At 46.8% G+C, this 19,853-nt stretch overlaps 1 protein-coding gene across 6 annotated transcripts in view; it reads right to left on the bottom strand.

Annotated features, from left to right (window-relative positions):
* Positions 1-997: 997 nt before the first annotated feature.
* EEF2K (eukaryotic elongation factor 2 kinase) overlaps positions 998-19,853 on the bottom strand; it is a 192,893-nt gene continuing 174,037 nt past the window's right edge. For 3 of the 6 annotated variants that reach the window (XM_078665119.1, XM_078665121.1, XM_078665120.1), the window contains one exon: positions 6,815-7,110. In XM_078665119.1, the coding sequence (XP_078521245.1) occupies positions 7,001-7,110 (110 nt within the window). In that variant the 3' untranslated portion in view covers positions 6,815-7,000. Of the gene's footprint in view, positions 7,111-19,853 lie in introns of all 6 variants that reach the window. The other 3 variants (XM_078665123.1, XM_078665122.1, XM_078665124.1) reach the window with 2 other exon arrangements.

Genomic DNA, 19,853 nt, shown 5'->3' with positions numbered 1-19,853 from the left:
TTACCCTGCTTGACAACAACCATGGTATGGTTTATTTTGCATCACACTGAAAAGAAAACACATTACGAAGACGTACCTGCAGCAAATGTATTAAGAAAGACTACAAAACAAATTCCACAAATGAAATCAAAACAAACCAATCAATCATTGACTCTTTCATAACAAGATTAAGTCTTTTAAAAAGCCTGACTGTGTATTCTCGCTTTACATCTATCTTCCTCTCTATCCAAAATGTTATTCTTTCACTAATGTGGGCAGTCAACCATACATTTGTAGCTAAACCAAATCCTTAAATGGAGCTAGAAGTCAGAGGGCTTGACCACATTCCTAAATCTCCCAAGAGAGATTATCAGATTAGCCTGCTAACCTAGACAATTCCACTCGCAACCCCCAAAAAGAATGTGAGAGTGCTAGACCACATATTTAAGCACCAATATCCAAGGCTGTTCAATTTTCAGCAGGTTCCTCCAAGACTGTTGGATATGTCAAGACTTCTAGGACTAGGCTGGGGCTCCAAACGTTGACAACTTATGTTGTATATAGTATGTGGCTACCAAATTCTAATTTATTCTGGTTGCTTCACTTTGCGATAGTTTTCACACTAGTACCGGCAAAGTTAACCAGAGTTTAGTTGTTGGTCTCCATCCAAGAGTACAACTGTTAAATAACAGTGAGAACTGCATTCATAACAATAAAGAAAATTTCTACCAAACATACTACTAGGGTTGTATAGTCATCATTGACAGATATATACATATATGTATAATATAGATATATCTCGGGAACCAGGTTCAAGTACCGGTGTCGACTCAACATCCTGTGATTCTTGACAAATCAATTAATTTCCCCGGGTCTTAAATAAAAAAAATATGTGGCCTTGTGTAATGTAACTGGTGCTCATGTAAAGTGCTCCTATACCTTTGGGTCGAGTTTACGTCATATCAAATAAATATATCTGTGAAAATGCTAAAAGTACCACACGGGTTCTACTGATGAATAAGAGAAGGAAGATCTTTATTTGTACAAGCAAGATTAACAGACGTCAAACGTCATGAACACGATACAAAAACATTTTAAAACATTTTTCACATGTACATTAAATATTTTTGCATTGTTTTCAGATATATTGTTTGAGCATTCTGAATATCAAAGATCATACACCTGGTAGGGTATAAAGCATTAGTTCACTTTTCTCAAATAAATACATAAAATAGATTGTGTTTATTTTATAAACATAATTAACTTCATTCTGGAACAATCTTGGAACATTCTAATTCAAGCTTTGCTGCTCCCTCCTATCTTTGGACAAGCAAAACGCTAAAATGACGTAAACAGTTACAACCTTACACTCTGACGAGCGAGAAAGCATCAGTAATGAATTGCAGTAAGAAAACATACTCAACGCTTTGGCATCTTTGAATTCACTCTAATGTCAAGAGACGTGAGAACAAATAAAATACTAGGTGCTTTTAAGATGACATTGGGACCTAGTTGAGATGAGCAACACTGCCATGAGATGGTCCATTCAAGGAGTGCTGCAAACAGATGAATAACAACAATATTTAAAGAAAAAAAGATACAAACTGTATTATCTATTGATCCTAGAGATAGATGTTAGTATTAGTTTAGCCACTGGTGCTCATTTTATATACCAGAAGATGGAGAAGGCTAAAAATTCAAACCTGTGATCTAGAGATCACACACACAGCTATCTGCAATATGTGCATTAATCCACTGAGTTTTCTTACCAAATGAATAGAACGCTCGACTTGCATGCTGTTGTGGTAGGAATACGCAATGTTTCAGTACATTTGACCAGAATATGTAGATATGAAACATTGAGACGAGTGTATTATGCAACATAGGCACCTTCTTTATAATATGCAGAGCAAAGTATTCTCACCTTTGTGTTATTAAGAATACTACAAACCCATGAGCAGTTCCATGATCATACAGAGGAAACAGGTTGAGTACTTTTATAAAGTCGTGGAATTCAGTGGTGACTTGATATCTTTTGTTTGTACCACCTGACATTTTTTCTCTATAATAAGGACCTTTCAAATGACATACATATAGAGTCAAAGAAATCTTAGAAATTTCCATTTCATTTTTCTCTGTTCATAATCTCTCAAATATTTGCTTGGTTTGCAACAAAACATTAGACAGAGCAAACAATGAAATCATAGAAAATTTAATATTTTAAAAAGATGGCATATTTTCATCTATGGATGTAGTGAGATAAGAACACCAAACTAATTACAATGTAGAAACAAGACGTCTATGCATTTCATTACAACACGTTTGATTAGAACTGCATCTACTGTGTGTTTCTGCAGACCATTCTAGGAAATAGAGAAGCAAAACAATAAAATCTTATTTCTTTTCCATGTGTAAGCACAAGGCACTGGAAAATCTTTTTGTGTTTGACCAGTGAGCCGCAGGTTGACGCACCTGGGCGTTGATTTTAAAAGCAGTGTTTTAATGTTGCCACTTGTGAACATGTTTCAACTTTGGAGTGTAAATAAATTAAAGCATGTCCCTTCTCTTCTGCTGAGAAGGGACAAGAGGCACCTATGTGCGAGTAGTGAATGCATGCCCATTGTGTCATACCTAGGAACCCATAAAAAGTTATTAAAAACCACTAGCGGTGTGTTTTATAGCAAAAACATTCTGATGTCAGAACTCATTTGCCAAAGAAAACTCAATCAATAGATTTGTAGCGTGCTAATTGTCGCCCATAAGAGTATCCAGGCGCTATAAACAACATGCCACTATAAGAATATTACATATCTCATGTATTATAATATTGCACTGGTATGGAGGATGCAGCATGGGAAGGTGCACGTTCCACTGCCTGGCTTTTCAGGCTAACTCTGTGGTCTATCCTACTTCACACTATCCTGGTGACCACACAGTTCAAGTCGCTAAAGAAGCAAAGCTGTTTTGCAGTAGAAGACAAGTCTCAGTTTCAGTGAATGCACGGAAACCACAATGGCACACACAGACTTATCACAAATATTAAGCAGGTCGCACCACTGACATGTTCAGGGACCTGAGCACCAAAATATAAAAGCTGCCTTTTGGACTGTTTCACGTGAACAACGAGGGGCAACATTTGTATTCACTACTTCAGTGCACCTTCAGTACACCAATGAAGTGCCCCTGGAAGCATAAATGTTAATGCTGCAGGTTTCCAGGTACTGAAGTCCTGCCTACACATGGGGCACATTTCAAGAGGTTTAATGTGAAATCTATGCAGTTTCCATGAGCATGTTCAAACAGACTGCACAGCCAAATCTGTATGGTCTTTAATTTTCTGTATTAATAATGAAGTTCTGTCCTGGTTTATTCAAAATATGAAAACACGAGTTGTGTTGAAAACATTTTTTAAAACTCATTCCCCCACATGGTTGTTTTAGCATCATCTATGAATCAAGAGAAGTCTCCTTTTATCAGCCCTATTTTTACCCTTCCTGCCCACGTAAACTATCCTTTCATCATGACCTCCGGGGGCAGATAGCTGATGAGGAGCTGAAAACCCCCAAAATGCCAAAGTATATTTCTGTTTTCTCACTGTATTATACATTTTTGGAAGGCAGATTTGAAATGAACCTATGCACAGCCCCGGTATGTGCATTTCTGCACACAGAGGTCCCTTTGAACATTAGGCTACATCATTAAAAACACAGAAAAATCATACTGAACCATCAAAGGAAGCTCTGGGACTTAATTTAAGAGAAAAACATCTAGGGCCAGGTACACATTAAAAGCAAAAGGCAACCATCATTTACATCAATTAACTAGATCTTTCAACAAAACACTAGTACTTTATAGACTGCATATTATTGTCAAGTCAAAAGATACTTGATTCAACAGCCAAGAGTCATAAAAGCACAATTATAGGGTCTCAGTCAAAAAGCCCACGCAGCTCAACCGTGGCACTGGTTCCCAAGGCGTCGCATAACTTACCTAGTGGCGCTCAATCAGATTTAGGATACCCAACTGCCAAACTGCTCAACTTTTGATTATTAAAAAAAAAGCAGCAAATGAGTACCTGCCTTTTCTTCAGGCTCTTTAGTTATGTTTAGGTCGGTAGCCAAGACCTTTTGATTGTAAAATTATATATTGCACTTACAAATAGGAGCTTTCAGCAATCTCTCTACATTAGGTTGTCTGCTGTCATTCCCATTTTTGTTCCGCCTACTACAGCATACAACTTACGTCACTTGGTCAGGCCCTTTCAGCCATTGTCTAAATTGAGTGTGGGTGATGGAATTCTGCTCTTGCACAATGTGCACTTACATACAAAAAATAGTCCTTTTATACAATGTTATGATAAAAGAAATCATTCACAAACAAGACAAACCTTGACAAAGCCGAACGTAGGCAGCCAATGCTAGATCTATGGGAGTTGCCACCGTTTATATGTAAGCTGGCGATGTTTATAAACCTAATGAGGATCCCTTCCTGTGCCTCTAAAATCTGCTTGGCCACAAACTGCAAAACTGACATGGCCACACCAGGACCTAAAAAACATTCAATGTGCTTTAATAATTCTACTGGGCACATAAAAGACATGAACGTGTAGGAAGTAGTAATGCACTAAAATTCACTATTAATCTGCTCCTGTAAAAACGGTCACAACTCGCTAACCACGTTGGAGAAGTCAGCGATAAGTAACAGTTGATTTCCACATGATGTGAAGTGGTGCTTCCACATGAGGGCAAACAGTACTGTATCAATGATGTGCGATTCTGCTTAAATCCCCAATCTACTGTAAAACGTGGCTGTCTGTTTCACTCATAGAATTTCGTTTTTGAAGGCTCTCATGTATTTAGAGGAACTGAAAGGCCAGATTTTGGAAATAGAACCTGGCAGGTCTGGGTAATTAAGTCTCAAGAATAACCAACCTAAAATTATTATAAAAAAACAGACTACTTTTGGGGATTGATGAGTTCAGCTTCTGCCTAGAGGGAGTAACACAAATATGTAGATGCAAACAGAATTTGCTGCTTCTCAGAAATAATGCTCTTGTACCAATCCCCAAGGTCATGTTATAACTGTATAATTATTTGCAGACTGAGTTTTACACAATAGATGGGACACATGCCCTGTAATATGAACCATTTGATCTCATTTAAAAAGATTTTTAAGAGTGAGAACCCCCTATAACCTCCTAGTGCAGTGGTTCTTAACCTGTGCTATGAGGACCCCTGGGGGTCTGCAAAACCTTCTCAGGGTATCCACAACTTCTTAGAAAATTAAATAATATTGGCAGAATAATAAGGTGCATATAAATAAAAAAAGAACAATTGAAAATTCGAAAACCTTTTGTAACAGTGAAGGAATTTGAAATTGGAGGCTAAAAATTAAGTTAGATAACCATCCCATTAAAATTTAGATTTTTAAAAATCTTTGTCAATAAAAATAAATTAGGTTATCAATAGTGTATTTGGTGTTTATTGTTTTGAGGTTCAAATAATCGATAATGCTTAGGATGGGGTCCCCAGCTTTCCGTAATGACTCAGTGGGAGTCCTCAGATTCCAATAATGGTTCAGTGGGGTCCCCCAGTTCCACTAATGTTTATTTGGGGATCCACAGAAGTCAAACGGTTAAGAACCACTGTCTTAGAGAAAGAGAGTTGGGCTTGTGTGCTACATCCACTGACAGCAATCCGAGCCTGGCAGTAAAATATTCCCAGAGCTTTTAGCCCAAGTCCAGCACTGAGTAGAACATACCATGGCTCAAGGTCTTTTTATGAAAACTCTACGAGCATTTAGACCACGGAATAAATCCAGGATTTTTGGGTTTCATGTATCAGAACAAATACTATTTTTCTATTTGAGTAACAAATATGGGCAAAATGCTAACAAAGCACCAGTCTCCATGCCTCTGTCACTTTTTAATGTGTACCTGACGTATGATCTGCCTAAATTTATTTAGACATCTGGTCAATTAACAATTTGATCACAAACTTGAAAGTCTTTTTGTGTGGAAGACGGAAGATGTCATAGGTAAGTGCCATCCAAAACAAAAGAAATGGGATGTAGATACTACACAAAGAAAAATCCTCGCCTTATTAAGGAAGAAACTAGGCCTGCTGTGTTATCTGTTAGAGTGACTGTATTTCATTTAGGATAATGCATGTCATTCAGTAAAAAGCCACCACAAAATGTAACATAGCTACGATAGGTTTCAATGAAGTTAGTACTTACTACATGAATTACCAGAGAGCAGTTCAGTTGTGTTTTCTTTAAATATTAGTACCCCACTTGTATTTAGGTCCAGTAACACTAAATTCAATGAGCATATGCACAATAAGATATCACAGTTGCCACCTATTTGGACTGTGTGAAGAGATGTACCTGTCTTCTTTTTCACTTAAAATAAGCCAGTTCAGCGCTGAGAGGCACCATTCAAAAAGCACAAGTCATCAGAGAGTGTCGGTAGGTTTGGCTGTGCAATTCTTAATCAATGAGCTAATCTGGTGTGGTTAAAATATAATTCCTTTGTATCCATTACCCCACAGTCAATGGGCATGACACGTTTCAGAACAGTTAAAATGTACCTTTGTTTATGATATCCCAAGTATTTAAGTGCCAGAAAATCTTTCATAAAATGTGAATAAACTGCATAGATTCACCGCTTCAAAGCAAAATAGCATAATTGGAAATTTTAACGTTTTGTCACAGCGTAAATCAGGCTCCAAACATCAGAGGAATAAAAAATATAAAACATGTCAAGTTAGTAGATATTACAGTTTTCCAAATGCATTGCCTCATGCACATAAAAATATATCATACCACCCCACCCATTATCAAATGCACCAAGTGCATTTTTTTAATATATTTACCTTCAAAGTAAACCAGAGTTAGAAAATTCAAATATTAACAAAGTAACACAAGTTTCTTGAACAACACATAAAAATACATCTCTTGTTTTTGTCATCTAAATAACAGTCTATAATACACGATGGGTAAGCACCCTTTATTGAAAGTTCTACTCCTCCATCATTGCCCAAGCCTCCTCTGCCTTCTGGTAGAATTGATTTGCCAGTCGGCCTTTCATTGCTTCCATGGCTGCGTCTGCCGCCTCTGTATACAAGTCACCTGTGGAGAGTAATAATAAAGGACAGTTACCACAACTGCATAGTCAACCTTTAGCTGATGAGCTTACGTTGGGTGCAAGGAAGCATTTTTGCATCTGCATAATTGTTCTAGTTTACACTTAGATCCCATGCAATTAGATTGTTTCATTATCAACGAATGTTCTATCAAATTTAGGTATTTGTATTTAAGGTCAACAATGAACCCCAGTTCTAATCCTGGAGGAACGGTGCCCGCAGTTCACAAACGGGCTGTGATGATGGCCTTTTGTAAGGCAGGTAAACAATGAATATGTAGGGTAGCACCCCAGCTGCTTGTAAACGTAATCGTATTTTGCTTAAATCATGTCAATTTGCATATTGCGTGCTGACAGGAACAGTGCTCAGCCCGTAAAGCACTACAATTACTGAACAACATTCAAGTGGGACCTTTTACGGCCCCAACCTGCAGCACAGCTTTTTTTGAATGCACATTTGCACCCATTTGTAATCCATTTCATCACTTATGTCATCATTTTCCTCATTTTTGTCCAGTTTTTCATACTATTTTCACATTCATCCCAACTTGCCATCCATATGCTCGGAAAAGCTATTTTCAAGGTTTCTAATGTTCCTGCGGGGCCATCCGAACCTCTCCCAAGAACACGAGCAGTGCCAAATCCATAAAAAAGCAGTTTATTCTATCCCAATGCATTTCAGACCTCCACAGGTCTTTCGTCAGGGGAAAACTGAAAATAAACGATTGAACATGCATTATTTAGTCGCACACTGATAATAAACGCCACCTTTTACATTTCAAAATTCTGTTAATAATTGTCCCTGTTCACCCAGGCCCGCATTTTATTTAATACCAACTTGTATTTGCTAACTGTTGGAAATGGGGGTTGCCCAAGTCTCAAAGGGGGTAGCATGGCATCAAGCGGGCAGGCCAAACTTCGAGGACATGTGAAGCATTCACGCAGTACCCACAGACAACACACCAGGCACACCACAAAAGAGGCAGGACACCAGTTTGAGTTGGAAAAAGATACGTAGTTTAGTAGGGTTTCCAACCTGCAAGGCAAAAGAATGCAAAACAGTAGTGTCACAACAGGACGCCAAATGGCGCCAGAGCCAAGCGAATAATGGGGGGGGGTTATTTACATAGGAAGTAGTCCATGCTGAAAGGATAAAAGGATGGGATCAAAATATCATTAGATCTGGGGCCAATCTGGCGGGGCCAACTCAGACTCTCATCCTAAAGGGAAGGCTGTAATTGCAAAATTCTACATTAACATAGAAATACATCATGCACATTAACACCAACCCACCCCTGTTAGGGAAAAACGTTAGGGCATCACGGCATAACATGGACAGGAACACCTGTAATAAATCAGCCCGTCTGGCCCATCAATCTGGTACATAAACAAGGGCCTGGAATCACACATCAGGCCAACCCATTGACCAACATTATGCAGAACATACCTCACCCAGCATAAATATCAGATAGGGGCCCTCCTCCTAGATCAGGAACACCTGTCAGGACTCAACTAGGCTCCCTTTACCATCAACTAAGGGGTATCAACATCAGGGTGTACACAGCAGTCAACCCTCCTTACTTCTGGACTCCCTTAGACATTTCCTTCCTCAGGGTTCCTTAATAACTGGGGACCTCAGGGCAACCCGTACAGCAGGGACCTATATTTGCACTAAGGGAGACTAAAACTCTCTACCCCAAAATATGCAATAAGGACAACCGGCTTGCTCCTGAGTTGTCTAGTAGGGCAGTTAGTTGCAGGAAAGTCAGGGCAGTTCAATAAATCTGGAGCCCAAGTCGCAGGTGCCCCCTGTCATTTGGGCACCTGATAAGGCAACACAGTCCCCGGGGCGGGCACCGGCAATGTACCCCGTTGCCCTCTCTGTCCCCCACACCGTTAAGCGTAGGCCCCACTCACCGGGCTCTCCTCGATGGTTCCTGCGGGGCTCAATAGGTCCTGCAGGCGTCCTTTGGGGTCTCCTCTGCAGGGGGGAACCAGGCACCGACAATGTACCTCGAGTCGCGGGACTCTCCGGTGATCTGCGTGGTCACTCGGGCCCACAAGGCCTCACTCAGGCCTCCACTCCTTTCTCTGGGACCCGGGGCTCTCCCCATCCGGACACAGGGCTTCTTTCCCGGGGAGGGGGCAGGCACCGGCAATGTGCCTCGATGCCCCTCCTTCCCTGTGGCATCACTCGGGCCCCCCCTCTCTCCTCTCGGGGGCCTGGGGGGGGTCACCGCACCCCTGGGCGGCCCAAGTGGGGCTCCCTTCTCTGGCCCTCTTAGGTCGGGAGGCGGGGCTGGCACCGACAGTGTGCCCCGGCCCCGCCTACCTCACCGGCCCCTCGCGTGGGACACAGACCGGCGGGGTGGCCTCCCGCTCTGGTCGATTCTCTCGGGGCTCCCTCCTTGACACGGGGGCCCCGCAACGGTGCTTCACCTGGGTTCCCCCTCCCTCACGGGGACCCAGGGCTTTGCGTCCCTCCTCGTCTCTGGCTTCTTCCTCGGCTGCCCGGCCGGCAGCCAATCCCTGCGCGGCCTTCCAGGGGCACAGCCGCGCAGGCCAATCCGTGCACGGCGTTGGCGGGCCGATGACGCGGCCGGGCCCCCGTCACGTGATGGGGGATGTCGGCGGCCTCAGGGCCTAACGCGGCCCTTCCTTCACTTCGGCGGCCCTCTCCTGGTACCGGGGGCCGCCGCGACAATAACCACCCCAGTGGGGGGGTCCCCACGACAGCGCCGGGCCGCGGCAGTGATTTCCGGCAGCAACAAGGGGTAGGCTCCCTTTTTAATTAATTATTTATATCGGCCAAAGCGCGCCTCCACAACAGCGCTATTCACAGGCTGCCAGTCTCCTCAGAAAACAGCGAAAACGGCGCTATTCACAGCGCACTGCTCCTCCCTCTGCCCACAACCTCAGCTCCTTCCTCAGACTACGCAGAGGGGGCAGGAATCTAGCACTTCCTCAGCGCTTCGCAGTTATAGCGCTTGTCAGATAGGCTTTACAGCACTAGGGGGCCACAACAGTCCCAGGGCCCAGCGCTTTCACAGGGCCTCACAGCACCTCAGCCAGCAGCATTTCTTTTGGGGGCACGATCTTCCCCATGGTGCTTCAAAGGGGCAGACAGTCCCACAGCAGTTCCTCAGGGGCACACTCCTCACCTCCTGGGCGCTTCTTCACACAGCGCTGGCGTGATACCCGGTCAAACAGCGTCAGTGACCTGGATAGGGGCCCTCCCTTGTCAGGGGCCCATGGGGACAGCAGAGGGGGGGGGGTTCTAGGGGTGCAGGGCCCAGCTCACAGGCCCATGTGGCGGTAGCACCTCACAGCAGGTCCCCTCTCTTCCTTGTCCCAGCGCTGACTGACTCTCTGGTGACACTTCTCCCTATTTATACCCTCCTCCCAGGCAGTGCCGGGACCTTCTAGAATGTTGGCACATCTAGCCTAAACTGGTTCTAGGGGAGGGGGTGAGCACCCTGGGTGCCAGGCTTTCCCTCCAAAAGCTAGGGGTAGCTGGGTAATATTATCTAGACCGCTGACCTATGGCAGTCCAGTGACAAAACCCAGGGCCATGGCATCCATTTTAAATACAATACATTTCAATCAGGTGCAGTTTTAAAATGGGGGATTTTACAAGTGCTCAGATTATTACATGTAATTACATTTACACCAAGGTGTCTCACACCACTCATGGCCTATACAGGTTTAATCCCATGGGGGAGACAATCTAGATAAGGGGGTCAAAAGCGAAAAATTTGGGGGGAAAAGGCCAAGTCCAACACAACTCCCCCCCAGCCAAAAGCCAGGGTAGACCGATCAATGCCTTGATGGGCTTCCCTGCTTGGGGCGGAAAAAGGTGGACGCAGGCCTGCAACTACAGGAGCACCTGCAGTTTCTCCTCCACTCTGGAACCCAATGGTTCTCTCTCGCAACCCTCCCTTCACCAACAAAACCACCCCACTGGTGTTGCCTAGTGGGATGTTTTTCCTTCCTAGAGTGGGAGGCTCTAGCCTCAGGCTTGTAATTCTCCTGGACCACTCTCTTCTCTCCAAATTGCCACTGGTCCACCCATCTGGGGTCTACACCCTCAGACTGACCAGCCCTTAGGGGCGAGGCTCTCCTCCCCCTACTTCTCCTCCAAGGGTTCCTCCATCTCCTACGCCTGGGGACACCCTCACACAGCTCTCTCCCCAACCTGGAGTCGAAACCCACAGGCTGAACTGGTGACAGGGGCGAGTCCTCCCTCTCCCTGCACCCCCTCCCAGAGTCCCGCACCCTCCTACCCGGAGAAGTACCCCTGGGAGTCACTTCCGGGGGGACTCTGGTTACAGAGGTCCCTCCCACCAGGGCAGGCAAACCCTGTCCCTGGCCACCCAACCCAGGATCTGCGCCCTGTGGCTGAGCTGGTGACAGAGAAGAGACCTTCCTCCCTCTGCACCCCCTCCCAGAGTTCCGCACCCTCCCACTGGGAGTAGTACCCCTGGGAGTCAAATTGGTAGGGACCTGAATTACAGGTACCCCACCCTCCAGGTCAGGCAACCCCTTAACCTGGAACCCCAGTCCAGGATCTAAACCCTGTGACTGGTCAGACCCCCGAACCACTGGAGCTCCGATTATTGATGCTCCGGGTCCTCCTGACATGAGGGGATCCCTTCCTCTGGATGACACATCGGAACAGCCTAGTCTCCCAACCTGGGGTTCTCTTAAAGAACACTCCAGGCCCGGTGACCACAGCTGGGGCACCTCGGGACACCTCCCCGTCTCACTCCCTTCAGGATCACTCCCCTCAGCCTTCCCAGACACTGGCACTTACCCAGAGGTCTGCCTCCCGTGCAAGTTCTCTGGGGTCTGAGAACCCGCACCGCACCAGATGGTGACGCAGTCTTGGGAAACAACTCCTCAGCATGTGCTCCCGGATAACGGCATGGCACAGCCCTTCCCAATCCTCCACTGCTCTCCTCACCACCCAATCCTCCAGTACAGTCCAACACTCCTCCTCGAACTCTCCCCAGGACTGATGGAACAGCTTTCCCCTGCCCCTAAACACTAACCCGTCCTCCTCTTCCGGGGAATCAGGCACAGTCTCTTGGGTTTCGGGAGTGGGACTCCTTGCACTGGACCTACACTCGCTGCCACCACTGGATCCCACCCTCTTCGGTGAATCCAGACTCCTAAAACCACTCTCAGGGGACAACCTACCCACCTGAGCTGATCTCTCTCTGGCGAAGGCCCTCTCCGCCTCCGCCATCCTCTCCTGGGCTAGGACTTTTTCAGTCTCTAGTCGCTGCTCTTCTACCCTCAGCTGCGCTAAGCCCTCGGCATGCCTGAGCTTTGCCAGCGCCAGCTGATACTCCCTTACTTCTCTCCTATCTACCCATTCCTCTGGGGACAGGGAAAGGGATGGGGCAGTGCCCCCAGGACTGGACCCAGTGCGAGACTCCCTATCTTCGGTGTCCTCCACAGCTACTGGAGTCTCTGCCCTGCTAGACTCTTCCTCCTCCTCATCGGAGCAATTACCTCCCAGGGTTCTGGATGGGGAGCCCTCTTTCTGGTCTCTAACCCACTGACCCTTCAAAACTTCAGGGGGGTAGTCAGACAAGTCCCCACTAATCTCTAAGGGCTCTCCCCTCTTGAGGGCCTCATAGAGAAACAAATTTCTCCTGATGTTTCCTACTGGGGGTATCCCTCTCTCCAGGAGGAAGTCTATCACCTCCTGTTCAGTGTACTCCATCAGTTCCACTTCCTGGTAAATCAACCCCATCGTGGCGAGATACACCCGGGACACACCCACAGTGGACCAAGGGGACACAATTGTCAAACACTTTCAGGAGGAAGCAATTTAGCAAACAACAATAATCCCCACAACAAGGCTCGGATTACATCCAAAGCTCTATTTGCAGTGTAACCCGTGGCCGCTGTGGTACTGCGTAAACACAAGTGCTATCCCACCGCTCTGCCACCAAATGTTGGAAATGGGGGTTGCCCAAGTCTCAAAGGGGGTAGCATGGCATCAAGCGGGCAGGCCAAACTTCGAGGACATGTGAAGCATTCACGCAGTACCCACAGACAACACACCAGGCACACCACAAAAGAGGCAGGACACCAGTTTGAGTTGGAAAAAGATACGTAGTTTAGTAGGGTTTCCAACCTGCAAGGCAAAAGAATGCAAAACAGTAGTGTCACAACAGGACGCCAAATGGCGCCAGAGCCAAGCGAATAATGGGGGGGGATTATTTACATAGGAAGTAGTCCATGCTGAAAGGATAAAAGGATGGGATCAAAATATCATTAGATCTGGGGCCAATCTGGCGGGGCCAACTCAGACTCTCATCCTAAAGGGAAGGCTGTAATTGCAAAATTCTACATTAACATAGAAATACATCATGCACATTAACACCAACCCACCCCTGTTAGGGAAAAACGTTAGGGCATCACAGCATAACATGGACAGGAACACCTGTAATAAATCAGCCCGTCTGGCCCATCAATCTGGTACATAAACAAGGGCCTGGAATCACACATCAGGCCAACCCATTGACCAACATTATGCAGAACATACCTCACCCAGCATAAATATCAGATAGGGGCCCTCCTCCTAGATCAGGAACACCTGTCAGGACTCAACTAGGCTCCCTTTACCATCAACTAAGGGGTATCAACATCAGGGTGTACACAGCAGTCAACCCTCCTTACTTCTGGACTCCCTTAGACATTTCCTTCCTCAGGGTTCCTTAATAACTGGGGACCTCAGGGCAACCCGTACAGCAGGGACCTATATTTGCACTAAGGGAGAATAAAACTCTCTACCCCAAAATATGCAAGAAGGACAACCGGCTTGCTCCTGAGTTGTCTAGAAGGGCAGTTAGTTGCAGGAAAGTCAGGGCAGTTCAATAAATCTGGAGCCCAAGTCGCAGGTGCCCCCTGTCATTTGGGCACCTGATAAGGCAACACAGTCCCCAGGGCGGGCACCGGCAATGTACCCCGTTGCCCTCTCTGTCCCCCACACCGTTAAGCGTAGGCCCCACTCACCAGGCTCTCCTCGATGGTTCATGCGGGGCTCAATAGGTCCTGCAGGCGTCCTTTGGGGTCTCCTCTGCAGGGGGGAACCAGGCACCGACAATGTACCTCGAGTCGCGGGACTCTCCGGTGATCTGCGTGGTCACTCGGGCCCACAAGGCCTCACTCAGGCCTCCACTCCTTTCTCTGGGACCCGGGGCTCTCCCCATCCGGACACAGGGCTTCTTTCCCGGGGAGGGGGCAGGCACCGGCAATGTGCCTCGATGCCCCTCCTTCCCTGTGGCATCACTCGGGCCCCCCCTCTCTCCTCTCGGGGGCCTGGGGGGGGGTCACTGCACACCTGGGCGGCCCAAGTGGGGCTCCCTTCTCTGGCCCTCTTAGGTCGGGAGGCGGGGCTGGCACCGACAGTGTGCCCCGGCCCCGCCTACCTCACCGGCCCCTCGCGTGGGACACAGACCGGCGGGGTGGCCTCCCGCTCTGGTCGATTCTCTCGGGGCTCCCTCCTTGACACGGGGGCCCCGCAACGGTGCTTCACCTGGGTTCCCCCTCCCTCACGGGGACCCAGGGCTTTGCGTCGCTCCTCGTCTCTGGCTTCTTCCTCGGCTGCCCGGCCGGCAGCCAATCCCTGCGCGGCCTTCCAGGGGCACGGCCGCGCAGGCCAATCCGTGCACGGCGTTGGCGGGGGCGGGCCGATGACGCGGCCGGGCCCCCGTCACGTGATGGGGGATGTCGGCGGCCTCAGGGCCTAACGCGGCCCTTCCTTCACTTCGGCGGCCCTCTCCTGGTACCGGGGGCCGCGGCGACGATAACCACCCCAGTGGGGGGGTCCCCACGACAGCGCCGGGCCGCGGCGGTGATTTCCGGCAGCAACAAGGGGTAGGCTCCCTTTTTAATTAATTATTTATATCGGCCAAAGCGCGCCTCCACAACAGCGCTATTCACAGGCTGCCAGTCTCCTCAGAAAACAGCGAAAACGGCGCTATTCACAGCGCACTGCTCCTCCCTCTGCCCACAACCTCAGCTCCTTCCTCAGACTACGCAGAGGGGGCAGGAATCTAGCACTTCCTCAGCGCTTCGCAGTTATAGCGCTTGTCAGATAGGCTTTACAGCACTAGGGGGCCACAACAGTCCCAGGGCCCAGCGCTTTCACAGGGCCTCACAGCACCTCAGCCAGCAGCATTTCTTTTGGGGGCACGATCTTCCCCATGGTGCTTCAAAGGGGCAGACAGTCCCACAGCAGTTCCTCAGGGGCACACTCCTCACCTCCTGGGCGCTTCTTCACACAGCGCTGGCGTGATACCCGGTCAAACAGCGTCAGTGACCTGGATAGGGGCCCTCCCTTGTCAGGGGCCCATGGGGACAGCAGAGGGGGGGTTCTAGGGGTGCAGGGCCCAGCTCACAGGCCCATGTGGCGGTAGCACCTCACAGCAGGTCCCCTCTCTTCCTTGTCCCAGCGCTGACTGACTCTCTGGTGACACTTCTCCCTATTTATACCCTCCTCCCAGGCAGTGCCGGGACCTTCTAGAATGTTGGCACATCTAGCCTAAACTGGTTCTAGGGGAGGGGGTGAGCACCCTGGGTGCCAGGCTTTCCCTCCAAAAGCTAGGGGTAGCTGAGTAATATTATCTAGACCGCTGACCTATGGCAGTCCAGTGGCAAAACCCAGGGCCATGGCATCCATTTTAAATACAATACATTTCAATCAGGTGCAGTTTTAAAATGGGGGATTTTACAAGTGCTCAGATTATTACATGTAATTACATTTACACCAAGGTGTCTCACACCACTCATGGCCTATACAGGTTTAATCCCATGGGGGAGACAATCTAGATAAGGGGGTCAAAAGCGAAAAATTTGGGGGGAAAAGGCCAAGTCCAACACTAACCACTTCTCACTCATTATAAGATCGACATCCTCCACCCTCTTACTCGCGGTGACTGTTAAAGAGCTCAGCTTATCATGGGTTAACCGGTGAACACATTGCATTCAATATGGAGGTGATGGAAGGAGGGGCGAGGGCTTAGCTTTAAATCAGGCGGCCGGAAAGGGAAGGGGATTCTTTTCCTGTTTGAAAATGGAGTGAGGAAGCCGTTCGGCTTCAAGCGGGTAAGACATGCATGATGGAGTGAGTTTTGTGATGACAATCAGCGTGAGGCAATGTGTATATCAAGAGCTCTTTAACAGTCACCGCGAGTAAGAGGGTGGAGGATGTCGATCTTATAATGAGTGAGAAGTGGTTAGCAAATACAAGTTGGTATTAAATAAAATGCGGGCCTGGGTGAACAGGGACAATTATTAACAGAATTTTGAAATGTAAAAGGTGGCGTTTATTATCAGTGTGCGATTAAATAATGCATGTTCAATCGTTTATTTTCAGTTTTCCCCTGACGAAAGACCCGTGGAGGTACGAAATGCATTGGGATAGAATAAACTGCTTTTTTATGGATTTGGCACTGCTCGTGTTCTTGGGAGAGGTTCGGATGGCCCCGCAGGAACATTAGAAACCTTGAAAATAGCTTTTCCGAGCATATGGATGGCAAGTTGGGATGAATGTGAAAATAGTATGAAAAACTGGACAAAAATGAGGAAAATGATGACATAAGTGATGAAATGGATTACAAATGGGTGCAAATGTGCATTCAAAAAAAGCTGTGCTGCAGGTTGGCGCCGTAAAAGGTCCCACTTGAATGTTCTTTTGTAAGGCAGGTCAGGCTGGAACTTCTCATCGACATGTTGTAGACAAGCATTTGCAATGCAATAGGCCTCGCATTTGCGAGAATTTGAGCTGTTGGTTTTTAAAACATACATAAAAGGTGTTATTTACAATGCCAATAGCTTAAACTCTCGCAAATGCTTGGTTCTATTCTACATGACAGTGTTCTGTTACTTCTCCACTCCTCCCTGCCCTGTGATGCATATTTTTGGTCTGTGTGATGGGGGGGGAGGGAGCAGCCAGGTAATTACCGGACCGCTGAGCAAACCTTTTAATCTACCACTGCATAAGGGATGTTCAGCATCTAGTAAAGGTAAATATAAGCAAAAATCAATAAATGGCCACTACAGCATCTTGACTCATAGGTGAGCATGCATGGTGATGCACTTGCTCATATACATAATCTCGTGTCTACTGTGCTTGTACCTCTGCATGAAAAGTTGACAGCTTAATAGTGCAGGAGCACGACTATGGCAAGCTGGCTTGTCACCTGGTGAAACTTGTGAGTTTCACTGGTGGTGACTTCATGCTTCGACAACGCTGGGCGCTTCTGGGAGGGCGGAGGTGTGAGCAGCGGTGTTGACAGTTAGGGGAGGCTGGTGGAGATGGAGGCCCGTCTGCTGGAGTCTGAGAGGAGCGGAGTGTACGGAGATCTCCAAAATCAACCCTCTCCTCTCACCTCCCATCCCATCCCATTAGTACTTCCTCCTTTGGGTTATGAATGATGGGTATGGGTATCCAGGAGTAAATTGCCATACAGTAGTGCTCTATTTGACCCTGATCAAAGGACCTGCCACGTAGGGCGCCAATACCAGCAGCCTCCTGATGCCATTTGCTATACTGTAGCCCACTTTACGGTTCACGTCCTGCTGGTGTCCAATAATGATCACACCTAACTTGTATTAATATATCATAAAATGGAGTAAATGCCTGCAATTTTTCTTAAGAGCAGAAACGATTTGAAATAACCAATAATAACCACTATACTAACCACAAGCCTTAGGTTCCATAGTAGCGTGCTACTTGCTTGCGGTAAACAGCTTCAATGCTTTGTCGGGAGTAGAAAGCGCTATATAAATCCAATTACAATAATCATGCTGGGGCCGGCAACACAGAAGAAAATGGCAATTTCAGCATCATGACAAACGTGTGCATACGCGGGGATGCATGTGCTAGTTTAGGTAATTGCGAGGTGGCCGGCCATGTTTTTTTCTTTTGCTGTTTCCAGACCCGTTTAGAATTGACAACAAACTTTCTCTTGCTGATGCTGTTAAGCCATACACAAAAAACAGAAATGCCTTCCCCGTTTTCGTTATAAATAAAGTCTTTAAAAAAAAAAAAAAAAAAATTACTAAATGGGCAATGTGATCAAATTCACTGCATGTAGGGAATACATCGACCACATCATTCTTTGGGAAATTCCTCGGAATGTATTAGTGAGTTTATGCATTTGTGAGCATGCTATGCACATATCTAGAGACATTACGACCCTTTAGAGGCGCTAATAAGCACAGTGAAGGAAAAGACCACAAAGGGCCCGAAACCCTTAATGCAGCTTGGTCCACAGGCATAAACCGGATTATGTTAAAGGTCAGTTCAACCCAGAATCTGACTTTATACATTCCTTCTGGACCCGTTCAAAGAACAGAAACAGCCTTTCGACAGCCGCCTGCAAGCATCCGTCTCACATTTGGGGCAGATTGTTTTTCAAGATTTATTTTCGGAAATTCTAAAATCAACATCCCCTGGCAATTCCACAAACAGCTCGACTGCTTAGGTTTAGAGGTCTGACTTGTTTAGTCTGCTTGCGGCAGAAAGAAGATAGTTGTCAGACTCCATCAATCCCATGCTCTTCCTTCACATTTGAAATGACTTCTGAATAGGTGCGCTAGATAAGAAGAAACGTGGAAAAGCAGCTGCAACGTCAGACTAACGTCATTAAGAGATAAGTGTTGAAGACAGTCCCGCAATTTTCTCAAGGAGGCTGTGGAAGGAAGTTATGATGAACAAATGTAAACAGTATTTTATAAAGCACTTCAGACATTTTGAAAAGCTCCATCTTCCCAGTAGAGGAGATTTAGGTACATTTGAAATTAGATTCACACATCTAACAGTACCGCGATACGCTTGTGAAACTGGTGGGCACAACTTCCCAGCAGAGGAGATTTAGGTACATTTGACATGAGATTCACACATCTAACAGTACCGCGATACGCTTGTGAAACTGGTGGGCACAACTTCCCAGCAGAGGAGATTTAGGTACATTTGACATAAGATTCACACATCTAACAGTACCGCGATACGCTTGTGAAACTGGTGGGCACACCACAGTATATTTACTACCCACGTTACTCACCCATGCAGACAGGAGCTGTTTCCGATGCAAATTCAGCCGCAACAATGAGCATCTCACAATTTCCCAGCACGGCTACTACTGGAAAACGATTGGTGCACGCGCGCCACAGCGAGACATCTGCTTTCAATTATCGCGCCCGTATCTGGGCACGATAGATGAAACCACATGGCGGCCGTGCAGGTAACCAATAGGCCATGGGCGGAGCAATGCGCCCACCTTTGACCAAGTGTGTGCTGTCTTTGTTAAAAAGACACATGCAAAGGCCAATAGCGTGGGCCAAAACAAAAAGCACGATTCTAAGGAAAGCCCTTACATGAAGTCTTCGCCAGACAGAATCGACCTAAAAAAGCATCCTGTTGATTCTCACTTCAATTACAAAGGTTGAATTTAATGAAATAATTAGGCACAGTGAGAGTCTGACCTTACAGATCTCCGAATCCTGAAAGCAATATTGCTCTCAATGGACAGTGCCCGATATGGCTGTGTTCTCTTAGGAATTCTGGTCAATTCATTATAGTAGTGTACAAATGGAGTGCTCGAAGGAAGATCTGAAAAGAGCACACTGGAGCCTGCAATAGTGCACAGCCAGCTTACAGCTCTGGTAGTAGTAACAAAGCTACATTTTCCTGGCCAGCAGGTAACCT

This window comes from Lissotriton helveticus, chromosome 10 (genome assembly GCF_964261635.1).
Source record: "Lissotriton helveticus chromosome 10, aLisHel1.1, whole genome shotgun sequence".
NCBI classification, from domain to species: Eukaryota; Metazoa; Chordata; class Amphibia; order Caudata; family Salamandridae; genus Lissotriton; species Lissotriton helveticus.
Note: the sequence above shows the minus strand (reverse complement) of the source record. Positions and strands in the feature narration are given on the sequence as shown.